Genomic DNA, 16,660 nt, shown 5'->3' with positions numbered 1-16,660 from the left:
CTTTTCTTTGTCTCAGGAAATGTTGTTCAGGTTTAACTGAGATGTGAAATGATAATTTTTAAACAGTTTATTTCTCTTGCCTGAGTTGGAGGGGGGGCAGCCTACCAAAACAATATCTGAATACAAATATTCTGAGGCCATGTCCCATGCTACCACTAAAGCAAGGGTACATCCTGGGAGCTGTAGAGGAAGAGGGAGGGAAGTGGGATCCCCAGCTTCCACCCAGACACACTACACTGCCCCTCTGGGGGCCACCACATGGGACAGGAGCTCTCCCCAGCCTCCTGGGTGGAGGGCAAGAGAGACAAAGCAAAAAACCAGGCTGTCCACAAAGACATATCCCAGAGGTTTATTTCCTCCCCTTACCCTTCCACCCCCCCCCCCCCCCCCCCCCCGCAAAATAACAGGCAGAAGAGTCTTTATTTGCTACCAGCTAATCCAGTTAGTTCTGTAGCTCAAGCAGTGCTGAAAGTTCAGGTTACAAACCTTGAAGATGGTGTATGCTGTGGAGGGTCACTCCAATTTTACCCAATAGCGGTCACCCTTTTTAAAAAAGCTTTAAAAATTCTAAGAAATTACAATATAAAATTATTTAAGGGGCAAAGCCAAGGTCTCAAGAGATAGAAAATTCCAGAATTTAAGGTTCCCCCTACAAACATAATTCTGCCCCTTGTGCATATGTGTTCTGATCAAGTTTTAAATCACATACTACTTCACATACTACTTTTTTCACTGAACCTCTGCCTTATTCATTACACAGGAAAGACCCACAAGGAGGGAAATCAAGGTTCCATGGGCAACCTTAAATTTTTGCTTTTCCTAACTTTTAAGTCCTTGAATTCATAACCTTAATGTACTTTAACTTGGATTTTTGTTTGTAATTTCATATGCAAAAAAGCAACCATCTATCCATCTGGTATGAACATGGGGATTTGATTTCCAATCAGTTCAAAACATAGTTTAGGAACTTTATACATTATATTTTGCTTTAGCTTTACAGCAGAGTTTGTGTCAATGAAACTTGTAACTATAAATTTATACTTTTTTAGGAAACAGTTTAATGTCAATGTCATTTTAAGGTGGGCCTCTCTCTTTCCTTGGCTTAAAAAAAAAGTGTCAGAGTTTTAGACAAATCTATGAATTTGGGTTTGCCAGGCACGTTCAGCATAAATAGATCAGCCATCAAATGTCTTTAACCATCCAGGAAAAATACATATCCATCATGTCTCTTCTGCCTGAATTACAGAGTAGTCTGTTTTCCTGCCATTATATTTTGTCCAGCAGGGTGGCAGAATGTTTGCATTGGGTTTTGGATTCAGAATTCCCCAGCAACTTATTCTACCCTACTTCCATCCCAAAATCACCCCTACCACCACTGCGGAATAAAATAAATAAATACGTAGAGAAAGTAAAAGCTGGCTGAATCTGAAATTCTTTACTTCATCAACTGAGTACTATTGAGCAGTCTCTCAACAGTTTTACAATGTTTTATGGCATATTACCTCACTGTGTCTACTGACTTTAATTACAAAATGTATCACTTGTATAAGTATGGTAATTATGTAAAGAACGTATTTCTTTATTACCACAATTCATGTATTGTATAGTAAAGGACACACCCTCAAAAAGTGGGAATTTAACAATTAGCTAATTCAATTTCTAAAGCACTTTGAAGATGAAAAATTCTAGCAGAGAACTAAGCATGTGTTGTTTGAATTGTTGCCTAGTTCCCTTTTTAGGAAATTTTGGTTTAAATTATCACCAGATGCAAGTAGTTTTTACTAAAGTCTAAACTTTTTACAAGATTTATGGCTCATTGCTATCATGTATATTAATAGAATTCAATAACTAAAATACAGTGTGTTGGTGAGGGGAATGTTTGTTTTAAACAGAAATGCAGAAATAACAGTTGCCATGTTATTTTCTGAACTGCACTTCTCTTTTTCTTCACTGAAAAAGAGGGGATAAGGGAGCTTCTGGAAGCATATGGAGTAAGTATCTGCATATTTATTCACTTGGAGGAGACAGCAAAGAATACCAGAAGCCAGAAACCTATGAGCCCGTAGGTGTGAAATGTGAAATATCTAATCCGGGGAAGAAAGAGGTTTGCTTGAATGTTCAAACCAGCTATCACTTCACTTCTGACCACAGCAATCTCTTATTAGTGGTGGGAATGATGGTTGGGTTGATCTTTATATTGGTTGATCATGATAACAAACAATGAAAACATGCAGAAAACAAGTTTTGGAAAGGGAAGGGTGAATTCCTTCAAATGAAATGGGGAATTATTTTGGAGACAGGATAGAAAAGTAATGGATATGGGTAATAAGGTAGCAGCAACAAGGACTCTTCATCTTCTGAGGGAAACTTGGCAGTCCTTCCAAATGTTTTGAGTGTGTTTCACTAATGCTATTAAGATTTTGTTTCCATTTACTGCTTAGCCTCAGGTTGGCATCCTTCCTCTGGGAATATTATTATAATTTCATCATAATAATAAAGCACAACTAATGAAATAAAATGCATTTTTGTTTCTAAGGTATTATGAGATCTTGGAAACTAACTAATTTACGTGTTCATATTATAACTATGCGTCTCCCCATAGCTTGGGGATTTCTTAAAATTACTGCCATTTTTGGGGCCACCAGTAGCCAGAGATTAAAAGCTTTAGACTTCACTCTGCATATGGCAAAACAAATTCAAGAACTAAGAAACTTAAAAAAAAAAAAAAAGAGAGAATATGTGAAGGAAACTGCACCTTTGCATTGCTCACAGCAGGCTCCTCTCTGCTTAATGACCAGAGAACACTCCTTGGAAAGCACCGGACACTTCTCTCGTTTGCATGTCACTTCTTTATTCTACGCAAAAAAAGGTAAAAGTTGTTGAAAGCAAAAATCAAACATTTATTTTCCATTTCATGACACTTCAGAAGTGAAATATGGGTTTAGTAAGTCACTCCCTGTTTGACAAGAGACCTTTGTGATTCAAAATAATCAGAAGTCCCCTCACGGAAACAGACAATATTTTTCCCTTATGGTACATACTGAGAAGAGAGGACGAGGGTGGGAGGGCGGAAAGCACAACATTAGAAGGAGATCTAACCTAGATAAAGTAATGCCAAAGGAAATGTGTGATTCCTGTTCCCATTCTAATATTACTTTCTGGTATACTGTAGAAATGATAATATTTTTGTAAACTATATTTCAAACTATTGGAGTACCTGGTCCAAGACTTCCTTGTGTGCACAAATATTTTTGTTCACAACTGTCCAACAGTCCTGAATAGTACATGAATTAAAGTGCAACCATCTAAAGTTCCAAGCCAAATAATAACTAAGTTTTGAATGGATTCGATACAAAATAAAAAAGAAATATAAATGCCAAGTGAGGAGATATTTATGAAAAGTTCATAGTTCAGGGACAACTCTCTGATAATAGGGCCATATTAACAAGTGTTTCAAGCATTTTCATTTGCTATTATTTCTAAAATGACAGCAGTTTTAAATACAGTAAAATCTCAGAGTTACGAACAAGCTCCATTACTAACATGTTTATAACTCAGAAGTTTTGTGACTCTGAACAAAACATTATGGTTGTTCTTTCAAACATTTACAACTGAACATTGACTTAATTGACTTTGAAACTTTACTATGCAGAAGAAAAATGCTGCTTTTAGCCATCTTAATTTAAACAAGTACAGAAACAGTTTCCTTACCTTGTCAAATCTTTGTTTTTAAACTTTTTTTCTTTTTTTTTAGTAGTTTACATTTAACACAGTACTATACTGCATTTACACACACACACTTTCTTGGGGGGGGGGGGTGGTCTCTGCTGCTGCCTCATGGCGTACTTCTGGTTTGAAATGAGGTGTGTCATTGACCAGTCAGTTCATATCTTTGAGGTTCTACTGTACACACACACACACACCCCTCTTAAATTCAGCCGGAGCCATCCAGAGCAAAGCTCTGTAAATATTTTCAAACCAGCACTGGTGCCTCCCACGAGCTGAAGCCCCGAGCCCCGGGGCTCTGGGAAACACTCAGGGAGAATTTAAGCCTTGTACACACATAACAATGCACTTAGGGCCTGATAAAGTTAAGCACATGCTTAACTTCAAATATATGCTTATGTCCCATTGCAGTCTGTGGGATTTAAGCATATGCTTAAAATTAAGCACATACTCAATTATTTGCTAAATAGGTATGGGATTAAGCACATGCTTAGGTGTTCTGCTAAATCAGAGTCTTAATACAGCTATATCTATTTGGGATTGCTGCTTTGTTTGAACATCTCCCAGGGAATAGATTTCATGCCTCATGAGAGTAAATGATCATTAATGCTGCTTAATTGGGAAAGTGATAACAACAACAACAAATCCATTTATTGGTGATTCATTTGTCCAGGGTTAATCAGTGTTTAACTAGTTGTCATACATGGGAGATTCTAAGATCCAATCATTTAATACATAATTTGCAAATAAAGACTAAAAGATGATCTAATGAATAATTTGTATTCAGTAAACATTTTCTTCACTTAGGGCCTAATATTGCACTGTGCTGAGTAAACTAAAACTCCTTGGATTCAATGAGAATTGAGGGGGTCTGGTTCTTCCCAGGAGCAACTCAGTACCAGTATTGAGCCCATAAGATTACTTTGCAAGTATAACTTTTGCATTCCCTAACATTTTTGTGTTTAAATGTGTCAGTTTCTACATTGGGTTAACGCAGGAGTTCTTATTCTCCACTCCCTTTCACCTACACTGCACTGGTATAAATTATTACACAAAGTGCAAGGCAAAGGACAACCACTCCAAGGGTTATTTTTGCATTTGATTTACGTTACACACAAATTTATACACTGCATAGCATATACACGTAAGTAGACATACACAGCCAAATACTCAGCTGATATAAATTGAGGTGGCTGCAGTGACTTCAATGGAGCGACCACTGGCTCAAAATGTTCTAATGTATCATCTCTCATTGCATGATCAAATAATTGGGAACAATAATTCTTTAGAAATATGTAATAAATTATTCTTTCTTTTTTGTTGTTTGAATATGAGCTGGCACAAAAGCAGTTAAAGGTTCTCCCTTCCTACCCCTCCCCCAAACTATTTTGAAATCCTTCTCAACTCCCAATCCCCTCAGGAAAGTCTTAGGAAAACAAAAAAGCTTTGCAACATTACCTGAAGGCCATCAGATCTGGGATCTATCATAGCAAGGGGTAGGATGACCAGACAGTAAGTGTGAAAAATCAGGACAGGAAGTGGGGGGTAATTGTCACCTATATAAGAAAATGTCCCAAATATCGGGACTGGACCTATAAAATTGGGACATCTGATCACCCTACCAAGGAGCTAAGTTGGTGTAGAACTTCCTTTAACAACCTGCCACCAGCCCCTAACTCATTTAAATCAGGGAGCTGTTTGCTTCAGCCGTCAGTTTATCCCATCTTGGGATCATAAGAGATCCAGGCAGTTCCTAAACTGTCCAGGATCCAAACTAAATAGGGTTTACAGCTTAACCTCTACCTAGGTAACAACTGGCAACCACCACAGATCACATATTTGATGTACTCCATGTGGGAAATCCCACTTAGGTGGGCAGCCACAATCTGAGCTGTCTGAAGTTTCCTGAGGTTCTCAAGACATAGTCCTATACACTGCCTGTTTTAGTCATTCTATTTTAAAGTGAAAAAAGCACAGATACTGGTGGAGAGGTCTGCACCCCAATGAAAAAACACACAACCCTCTTGCCATGTGCCAATGTTGATAAGCATTCTTGGCAATATCCCAGCCTTTCTTAGTAAGAGGTTCTTATAATTTATGTCTTGTCCTCAAACTGTTCAGAAATCTGACTACCCAAGAGGGTAAAATAATTACATATTATACAGCCACCATCCTATAAAGAAAAGTCAGTGACCAAGGTGGAGTATACCACTGAATATACTAAGAAGAATTAACACAGGAATGTATAGCAAGCACTAGGTAATCCATTGCAAGGGCCCTTCGTTTTCAACTTTTATTTAGTTCAATTTTTCTTGGGAATTTATCAGTGTTTATTGCCACAACAATAAAAATAGGTGACAAACAGTGTCAAAAACTATTAATAATTTTTCTGGGTAAATATCAGGGTTTATTTTGGTGGACAGAAAGACAAGCGGGAAAAATACTGAGTGGATTAATGCTTTGAATTCCATTTATCAATGTCATTTGCTGCAGAACTAAAACAGAACTCAAAACTCAATGCCACCTTGGAGTTTAAGAAAACAATGTATCTAATCCCCAAATAAAACTTTTCATTTGAATAAAGTTTCCCATTGTAGACTTTGAACTATTAGCCTATAAATATTTACATTAATAATTGGGCCACACCGTTTGCAGCACATACACTGAACTTCATCCTTTTCTCCTGTTGTAGGTTTTTTTTTAAACTTTTGAATACTTCCTTGTGGTCTGAAACGTATTCTGATACAGATTTTCAATTTCCTCCCACTTTAGAGTGTCAAATCTTTAAACTGTTATCTGCTAACAGCTTGAAATGTGTACATAGTGGGTGTGAGATTCATTACTATATTCAGATGTTCATGCACTTCAGAGCTTGCGTGTGTGTCTCCCTGTTTGTTTATTGTGTGCATCTCCTAGACAAATACATAGTCTTATTTCAACAGGCAGCTTTGCATATACACACAGACTACATGTAATACATGTATCTCATGCAATGTATTGTATTTTCCTAAATAACACCAATTATTTTTACATATTTGAATGATACAAAAGTAGGGTGAAAATGAACAACACTTTTTGTAAAACACAGGAATTTTTTCGTAAAAATTGGTTTAAATTGAAAAGGGGCTTATCCATGTTAGCGCCTCAGTCTTTGGTTTTCCCCTATGATTGTCAACCACACTGAACAACCCTAGCACTGAACAAGGGTAGAAAAAACAAACAAACAAAAAAAACCCACATTTTTAAAGTAAAAATTTTTCTACTTGAAATTCCTGTCTTAAATTTAGCCCTCTGAAGTGAACTCCACCTATAATTACTAATCCAGTCCATTAAATGACACAGGTGGCCATTTACCAGATGCTAGTGTGTCTCTCAATGGATTTTATGGCTTAATTAGAGACTGAAAAAAAATCAAAGAGATAGAAAAATGTCAATCAGAAAATTGAAGCACAGGAGGCTCTGCACATCACCCTTTGCCTCAGTTTGCTTCCTGTGGCCTTGCTCAAGGTGCTTGAGGAAGGAAGGTGTAAAGCTTTTATTACAAGCCTTTTGGACTTAAAAACCACAGCTTTATTCTTCTCACAGTCACTACCTAATCTGGTGGGGAGTAGAAAGGGCTTGATTCTTACACCAGTATAAACCAGAAGTAACTATTGAAATCAATGTGAAATCAGTGTAAATGAGAATCAGGCCCTAAAGTTGTTAACTCACGTGCAGTTGTAATCAGAAATATGACTATTGTAACAGATTGTAACTAGTGTGACAGGTTCACTGACACACTACTCTAGTTTTGCACCTCTCCAGTGTTGCAAAGCAACCATAAACCTGGATTTAATCGGCCAGTTAAACTGAGTTTATGGCAGTTTTGCAATGCTGGATTGGCACAAAGCAATCAGAGCACATTAGTGAAATTGGCTCCACAACTTCTTAATCAATGCAGTATGCCAAATTCAGCTTTTACTTACACCAATGTAACACTCATGCCTTAAACTGATTTGATCCAGGCTGAAAACAGTGTAAGCGGGAACAGAATCAAACCTACAGTATCTGCTACCTGTGGACCAACTCCTGAGATCCATATTCAAAATGATTCATGCAAATCCTCATTTAGTTTAATGAACATTTGCCTCAGAAAAGGCAGAATAAAAACTGAGGGCTTTATCACCCCCTCCTGTGAATAAAAATCCACTGGAGGAGCCGAAGGGAAGAAAATCTCTACACTTTACCCCTAGAAAATTTCCTGCTTAATTATTTCATCGGGGGCAATGGTGGTAAGAGAGGATTTGCCCAAATACAATACAGATCATATAAACTGATTTATAGACTTCATGAATCTCAAGGTATCTGCAAGAGGAAAGGGCGATCCTGGCAGACCCTGTGTATCCATGGGCCTCCTCGGCTCTGTGGCAATATAGCTCCATTGGAGTCATGCTACCAAAGCATCAGCTACCCATGGGACCCCAATTTAAAGGAGGAATCACTATTGCAGTGACAGAGAAGGTGACCAAACAGGATTACACCTCAGTTTGGATGAACTTTCTTTCCTGATTGCCAGGGATTGCTGCATCCCCTCTACCATAACTCTGCATCCTGCCCACCCACTCCTCCTCTGAGCACACTAATTCCCTCTCTTCTCACATATATCTTGACCTTCCTCTGAGTCTGGAGGTGGCTGCCCAGCCATTCCATGCCAAGGCCCGGAGATGGGTGTAAGGATGAGCCTTCTGCTTGCATTTAAAGGGGATACAATTGGGTCCTGATTAAAGATTTCATATTTGGCCCCATAAATCTGATTTAAATCTCCTTACTTCACTGCCAAAGAAAAGGTTTTATTATCATTGGCACCATAGAACTAATAAAACAATGGCAGGACAAGTTGCATCCTATTCTGCTTCATGCATTATCAACAACAACATCATGATTGTAGAATCTTCATCACTGATGATGATTATGGAAGAGGTAGATAAGAACTTATCATGACTTTCACATTCCAAGATCACTTCTTAGATCTGAGGGTTAGAAAAGGCATATTAGCAAATTTGGGAAATAACTGAGAAGAAAAAAGAAAAAGATTGTCCCAACATGGAATTTTACAGAATAACTTTTCTGAATTTCAAAGTACAAGTAATACTATAACATATATTATTGAAAGCCTCCCTGTGTGTCAGACTTCTCCATGCACACAGAAAGGGGGAAAGCACCACTGACATCAAAATTCTAAAGGACAAACATCTCATGTCAAATTCAGCTGTGACATTATTATTCTTAGTATTTGTATTAAAGTAGCCAGTAGCTAGACTTAGATACCTCAAAAAAGATTCAGGCCACACTGTGTGTACAAACACACACGAAGAGATAAAACAGCGTGTACAGTCTAAATAGTCAAGACTGACAAAAGGAGGAAAAAGGGAAGGACTCTTTATTATATTCGAAGCATGGACAGATTAAGCGACTTCCCTAAGGTTGGATAGGAATTAAACACCGATCTCCTGAGTCCAGTGCCTTAACCATAAAGCCCTCTTGCTTTCAACATAAACAAGCATAACTCCCCTGAAGCTTTTGGAGTTGCACTTGTTTCTTCCATGAAAGATTTTAGCCCTTAAACTATTGCTGAATATACTGTTATGGTGCTTTAGTCTTTCATAGAAGAGCACATTTTAGCAAAACTCAAGACTGGGGGACTTGATGTGGAGGAAAGGGTTAACTCTATGCATATCATTCATACAAGACAGAAGATAAAGCAGGGCTGGTAAATCATTGTTTAGTCTGTTGTAGTCTGGTGTTATACAAGGCAGATCTCCTAGGCCCATAGTGTGCAAGAGTAAGATAAAACATTACCAAACAAGGAGGAATTCTTGAGGGGGCGAAAAGAACAGGAGTACTTGTGGCACCTTAGAGACTAACAAATTTATTTCAGCATGAGCTTTCGTGAGCTACAGCTCATTTCTTCGGATGCACAGAATGGAACACACAGACAGGAGATATTTGCACATACAGAGAACATGAAAAGGTGGAAGTATGCATACCAACAGGAAGAGTCTAATCAATTGAGATGAGCTATCATCAGCAGGAGAAAAAAAAAACCTTTTGAAGTGATAATTAAGATGACCCATAGGGGGTAAGGGGTTTCACTCAGCCTTCCAAAACATTGCTTGTAACATGTACCACCAGTCTGCTTATTTAAATTTCTCTTTCTCCTCCCCATGAGTTTTGCAAGGGTGCAGCAGGGTGAGCCAACAATTGAGCCAAATGGATTTTAACAGCAAGCCCTTTCCTTCCAAATAAGTTCCGCCCTCTAGTAATCATAACATTTCATTACTTGTCTAAGCCATACATTTAAGGAATTGTTAACTAGCAACACAAAGGAGAGCTATATTACCAAATCAGCATCTGTGTTGTCAACATTGTTTCCAAAGCTGTTGAAAGCTCTCAGATTCTTTGATAATGCTGCTCTTAAGAGAAAACCCTCTCGGACTGCAACATGCAGAAGCCAGCTTTTATGAGAGTATTTTTTTGTTTGTTTCATTAAAAGGACATGCACTTGGGCACTGAAAAGTGCAGAAGAGAAACGTGGCTCATATATACATAAACCATTTGCTAAATCAGAAACCTGTGAGTCAGTCAAAACCCATAATAGGATCCCAAGATTCATAATAAATAACTTGTAATTATAGCCCTACACAATAGTTATTTTAAACAGATGGTTTATGGATTCACATCTGGGATTTTTTTTTTAATTTAATGTTCATACACACTCAGAGAGAAAGGGAGAGACCATAACTAGACTGCAGCTAGGTTTGTTTTATTAGCGTTGGGGAAAAAGTAATTTTTTAAAAGGGGTCAAGCTGATTCTAACAATACTGCCACATCTGATGTAACTCCCTTGTGACCACTCAGCAAAGACATGTAGGATTCATGTTCAGAATCTCAGACTCACATGGAATAAAGGACTTTGGGAAAGGCTGCAGAGTCTGACTGAATCTTCTTTCCTGTATTAATTGAGTCCAACACCTGGAGAATTATATTTCTAACATGTTCAAGAGAAGTTTAGAATATTTTGTTTGGAACCCACGTTTTTTTCACCTCTCCCAAACCTTGCCACTGAAATTCTCTTCTTCGAAGTAAGTGCAAAGGAGATGAAAATTCATTTAAATAAAAGATGTTAGACAGACGCTGTTTTAGTGCTAGAACTTCATGCTGCCTTTTCTGGAGCTTCCTCTCATCATAATTTGTTCGTTTGCAACTTATAGCTCATATTTTTACCTTCCATCAAAGAACTCTGTGCATAGTACCCAATTCTAATGACAAAGTATATCAAGACTAACAGTCATAAGCTCACATGGTACAGTAAAATAAAATGTCAACATGAAAAGAAAGCGTAAAAAACAACTGAACATTTGGCAGAGACCTTGCACAGGACTTGTGCCAAACCACAGTCTGAAGCAGCAGCAGCAGCCAAATTCCTACTGGATTCCCTATTGGGTCTCTGCTGTTTCACAGAACAACCACTAGGAGGACTACTTACTGTAGCCTGCATTTGGCTTGGAAGAGAAAAAGATGAGGAGCCCTTGTTTCTTGGGGGCATGCACCAGAGTGATCCAGTTGACTATGTTCTGAGTCCACTGTTTTACTGGCCACCACAGGGGTAGAACTGGCTGTAAGATTATCACTGATGCTGATTGTCAAAGGGTAAATTTCCACTGCGACATTCTGGTTTGTTTTTGAGACTTATATTGAATCATGTAGATTTTAAATATCTATTCTGTGCCTCTTTGTTAAACAGGAAAATTATTACCTCAACTTTCATTTAAACAAACAAAAAAAATCTGTGCAGAAAGGGGAAACAAGGAAGACTGACAGATGAGATAGAAATATGAGCTGATATTAAGGCCCAATCCTGCAGTTACTTCCAACCACTATTTATGTTATGGTGGTCACACTATTGCACTCTTCAGATAGTCCAGTCTTAACTTCATGCCTGGATTTCAGTGGGATTACCCCACACAACATAAAGTTAAGGACATGCTTAAATTTTTGCAGAATAGGAGCCCGTGTGCATTTCTCCTCTGAAACAATAATGTAAGTCATGCTGAAAGCTTTCAAAGAAGGATAAAAATCATCCTTAAAGAATTTGGGGTGAAATTTTTAAAAGCACCCAAGAAGGCTATGTCTACACTACCACTTACGCTGGTGCAATTTATGTTGCTCAGGGGGGTGGATTATCCACCCCACTGAGTGACATAAATTCCACTGGCATAAGCTCTAGTGTGCACAGTGCTATGTTGCACAGTGCTATGTTGGCAGGAGAGTTTCTCCCACTGATATAGCTACAGTCACTCATTGGGAGTGGATTAAATTATGTTAACAGGAGACCTCTCTCCTATTGGCATAGAGGGACTACATGAGATACCTTGCTCATCAGTACAGCTGCATTGCTGTAAGTTCCCTAGTGCAGACACAGCCTTCGGAGCACACTTCTCATAGAAAAATTAATGGGACATCTGCTCTGAAGTCAGGTGCTTTTGAAAATCCCACCCTTGATTATTTGGTACAGTTGCTTAGCTTATGATTCAAATTCCAGTTCTACAACCTTCTCTCATGAGTATTGCTTACACAGTCAGGTACTCCCGCTTGAGTTCAGTGGGATTAATCTCTTCAGTAAGCACTTCTCTGCATAAGTAAGAACTGAAAAATTAGACTGAGTGAGAAGAGGGAGGAGAAAGCACTCACAAAGCAGTGGGGTGTGAGAAAATGTCTCACCACTGACAAGAAGGGTAAGAAAAAATTCTCATTTTCATTGTTTCCCCTCAAATTTGTATGTAGATTAAATTATACAAATGAAAACTTTTGCAGGTAAAAAGATACTTTTGTTTTAGTATGCTAAAAAACTGTTTTGGTGCAAAATGGAAAAATATTTTGCTGTGAAACTGACAATTTTCTGCAAAAAACAATAATGGTGTCTTGATTTACAAATTTAAATCTATACCCTGCAAACATTGAGGCATATGCTTACTTTCATGCACGCGACTAGTTCCATTAACTTTAATAGAAGCACACACATGAGTAAACTAAGCATATGCTTAAATGTTGTAGATTGGGGGCTTGCTCATGGTAAAAATGTTACCAGGTTTTCAGCATAAAGTTGTGTTATACTGATATGAATGATATTTCATCATGAATCAAATGTCAACTCAGTGCTTGCAAAAAAAAATTTCCTCATGTGAACACAAAACCACTTTTTTTCAAATACAGCACACAGTAGTTTCTTGCTTGTTTCCACATTTTCATAATCTCTTAGGCTCCTATGTCCCAAATGCCCAAAGCAGCAGGCCACTGTTGACATTGAGCAGGGATAGTGCTACAGATCTTTCCACAGTGGAGCTCTGCCAGTATCAACTACTCCCTTCAGAATTTCAGTTCTCCCCCAGGAAGCACAATTAAAAACAAAGCTCTTGCTTGCTGAAAGAAGACCCCCAAATTTCACTGCAGATGTATATTCCCCACCACAACCAAAAAAATCACATACTATGTACAAGTAGTTCAGTACTCACCACCCTTTAGACCAAACATATCATTTCTGCAATGTGCCTGATACTCACCAGCTTGGGGAAATTGACTTCTGTGGTCAGCTGCAAGCCTGATCTTCCCTGAAGACAGCCCAGTGGCCTGCTATTGCAGCACCATGAGTAGAAGGAGCTTTATTTAATATGATTATTTATTTGTGTTGCTGTAGCATCTAGAAGCACAAGTGAGATCAAGGGCCTATTATGCATGATCAGTGTTTCCCAAACTTGGGATGCCGCTTGTGTAGGGAAAGCCCCTGGCGGGCCAGGCCGGTTTGTGTACCTGCCGCATCCACAGGTCCAGCCGATCGCGGCTCCCACTGGCCGCGGTTCACTGCTCCAGGCCAATGGGAGCTGCTGGAAGTGGTGGCGGCATGTCCCTTGGCCCACGCCGCTTCCAGCAGCCCCCATTGGCCTGGAGCAGTGAACTACGGCCAGTGGGAGCCTCAATCGGCTGGACCTGCGGCTACGGCAGGTACACAAACCGGCCCAGCCCGCCAGGGGCTTTCCCTACACAAACAGCGTCCCAAGTTTGGGAAACACTGTGCTAGATAGTGTACAAACACATATTAGAAGATGGCTCCTGTCCTGATGAGTTATAATTACCATAGACAAGATAGACAGAAAACCAATGCACACAGAGGTGAAGTAATTTGCCCATAGAAGGTCACTGGTAGAGCCAGGAATAGAGCCCAGGTCTCCTAGGTCAGTGCTCTATCCACTAAAACATTTTTCTACGGTCAAATCACTTCACTTTGTTCTAGTGAAGTCAAAGGCGAAGCTTCTCACCATTCAACAGAATATAATATGAAACACTCTGTCAATAGGGACATGGACCTCAGGTTTCAGTACAAACTTGGGAGCCTATATAGCACCACAAAATATTACATATAAACTGGAAGGCAGGTAAAAGTTGGGAGGTGATGTTATGGTTCTGTGGGAACCAAACCTTTGAATTTCCTGATATGTGTGCATTTAAAAATCTTAGCTACAATCTTCTATTAGGGTATTTTTTAAAATTAAATATAAATATGTTTTATATTTCTTTTAAAGTCTACATCTGACCTCCTTTGTTAAGCGCTTTTATATAGCCTTTCCAGCAGTAGATCTCAAAGTACTAAGTATTGGCATTATTAAAGGAGTAATAGTAAATACTAAAACCAGCAAAGAGTCCTGTGGCACCTTATAGACTAACAGATGTATTGGGGCATGAGCTTTCGTGGGTGAATACCCACTTCGTCAGATGCATGTCATGCTCCAATACATCTGTTAGTCTATAAGATGCCACAGGACTCTCTGCTGCTTTTACAGATCCAGACTAACACGGCAACACCTCTGACACTAGTAAATACTAAATAGCTCTTTGTCCATGCTGAATCTTATGCAAATTAGCAGTAAGTAAGACAAGTAGAACCTTGGTCAAATAGGACATGTGTCAGTTTGAATTTAAGTCTATGAATAAGAAAACATTCTATTTTCCCCAGTTACAGCTGTGTGTCTCTTGCGCATACTGTACAACTATTCTGATCTAGCTAAATTGATGCAAACCCCTAATGTAGATAAACTTAAGCGAATTTAACCTTTGCTTAGAATAACCTTTGAAGTTTGCATAGTTCAGTTACCAAATTTAACTAAACTGATTTAAGCAAGGGTTAAACTGTTCAAAGTGTTTCTATGTTAGGGATTTGCAGTAGTTTAAAAAGATTGGATTTAAACCAATGTAATTATACTGGTGCAAGTTTTCTAATGTTGACCAAGCCAAAGTTTCAAGTTCTGTTCAATCTCTGAACCTTCCGTCAACTCCAAGCCGTCAGCAGAGCAACCCTTCCACTTCTATTTCTTCCCATCTTGGCCCCATTGCCTGTCTTCTGTTTATTTCCGAGGGTTGGCTTTATTGCAGTAAAGTGAAGTACACCACCATGAAAATACAGAAAAACCCCAGAAACACATCAGTCCTCAAGTTCAAGATTTCCATTTTCTGATGAAGCCATACACTGTGTTTCTCTTTGATCTATGTACACGAAGTGGATAGTCCTTAATTTCTCTTTTAGTGCTGTAATATGACTTTATTGAACATTTATTTAAAACAGTTGCATTAACTCAGTTATTTTAATGAAATAAATGTATAAATATATTGTCTGAACAATGACCTACCCATCACTGTGTCTGAGAGCAACCTTTATTGCTTTTTGTATCTGATGTCTGCTTAGCTAAGCTTTTACACTGGAGATTCAGGTAGTGGCCTTTTGGGGCTTTCTTAAAGGCTATAGCCTGTATGAAAAACTCTGAACAAAGAAACCCCTGAAGCCATGCAGTTTTAAAAGGGTTTACAAAGCCCACTGGGCCTCCTAGCTTATTTTGCAACAAGTCATATCCCATGAAGAAATTCACTTCTGTACAACCCAAAAACATAGTTAGATTAAAGAAAAAGAAAGAAAAAAAAATGATCCCCTGCTGATCTGCCTGGTCTTTTACTGCCCGTATCCTCTAAAGAAAAGATGTTCTGATGATATATTACCCCAATACATCACCAAATGACAGTGTTCTCATGGTATTGTATCCTTAAAAATATGATGTATGCCAAAAGCACTAACAGGGGATTCATAAGGGGTTCTTTTTATCCTTTAAAAATAATATCAAAAGACTTTTAAGAAGTATGGTGGTTGTTGGTTTTGTTCAGGGAGTCCCACAATACACATACCACCTCCCCTCCCACCTAAAAAAAATAATCAAGGGGAGTCCTAAAAGTTTCTCAAAAATGGTAGATCACAAAAAAAAAAAAAAAAAAAAAGAGGACAGCATCAGAGAAGTTCTTCATTTAAGCAGATTTTCATATAGGACCAAAGTGCTTGAGCAACAACCACAAAATAAAAATAGTAGCCCAAAAGAAAGTAGCAAGAGTTTGTTTTATAAGCACATGGCCTCCAGACACTGCTGTTTTAGCCCTGTTCAAGTCTTGTTAAGTGCTGACCCTGCTTTTTGTACAAAAAGAAAGAATTATTCACTTAGGCCTGCTGAGACAAAAAGGGGAAGCAGTGCTGTGCCAGTTTCCATAGAGGAGCAGGTTAAAAGGGAGGTGCAAGGAACTTGGCCATTTCAACCTGGACTTTTTGGAGGCGGCAAGAATTTTCAGGATCTTTTCCTCTGGCCTTCACCCCACATTACCTCCTTTCTCTGCACTGGATAACCTCAGGTCAAACAGGACTGAGCTTTGTGCTGCAGTTATTAGTGTCACATTGAGGCAGTTGCTAATCACTGTATGGATAGCTTATCTCGGTGGTTGGCTTTTCAAAGAGCCTGATCCTTGTCCAATTGATATAATGAGATCAGAGTCAGGGCCCAAATGAGGTCATGGTCAGAAAAGTGACTAT

At 38.7% G+C, this 16,660-nt stretch overlaps 1 protein-coding gene across 1 annotated transcript in view; it reads right to left on the bottom strand.

The window, feature by feature from the left end:
* Positions 1 to 16,660, bottom strand: part of BMPER (BMP binding endothelial regulator) — a 217,616-nt gene that overhangs the window by 186,761 nt on the left and 14,195 nt on the right. The window contains exon 3 of the mRNA XM_032778745.2: positions 2,756 to 2,855. Within this exon, the coding sequence (XP_032634636.1) occupies positions 2,756 to 2,855 (100 nt within the window). The remainder of the gene's footprint in view (positions 1 to 2,755; positions 2,856 to 16,660) is intronic.

This window comes from Chelonoidis abingdonii, chromosome 2, assembly GCF_003597395.2.
Source record: "Chelonoidis abingdonii isolate Lonesome George chromosome 2, CheloAbing_2.0, whole genome shotgun sequence".
Classification (NCBI taxonomy): Eukaryota; Metazoa; Chordata; order Testudines; family Testudinidae; genus Chelonoidis; species Chelonoidis abingdonii.
The sequence above is the reverse complement of the archived record's forward strand: the minus strand, read 5'-3'. Positions and strand labels throughout refer to the sequence as shown.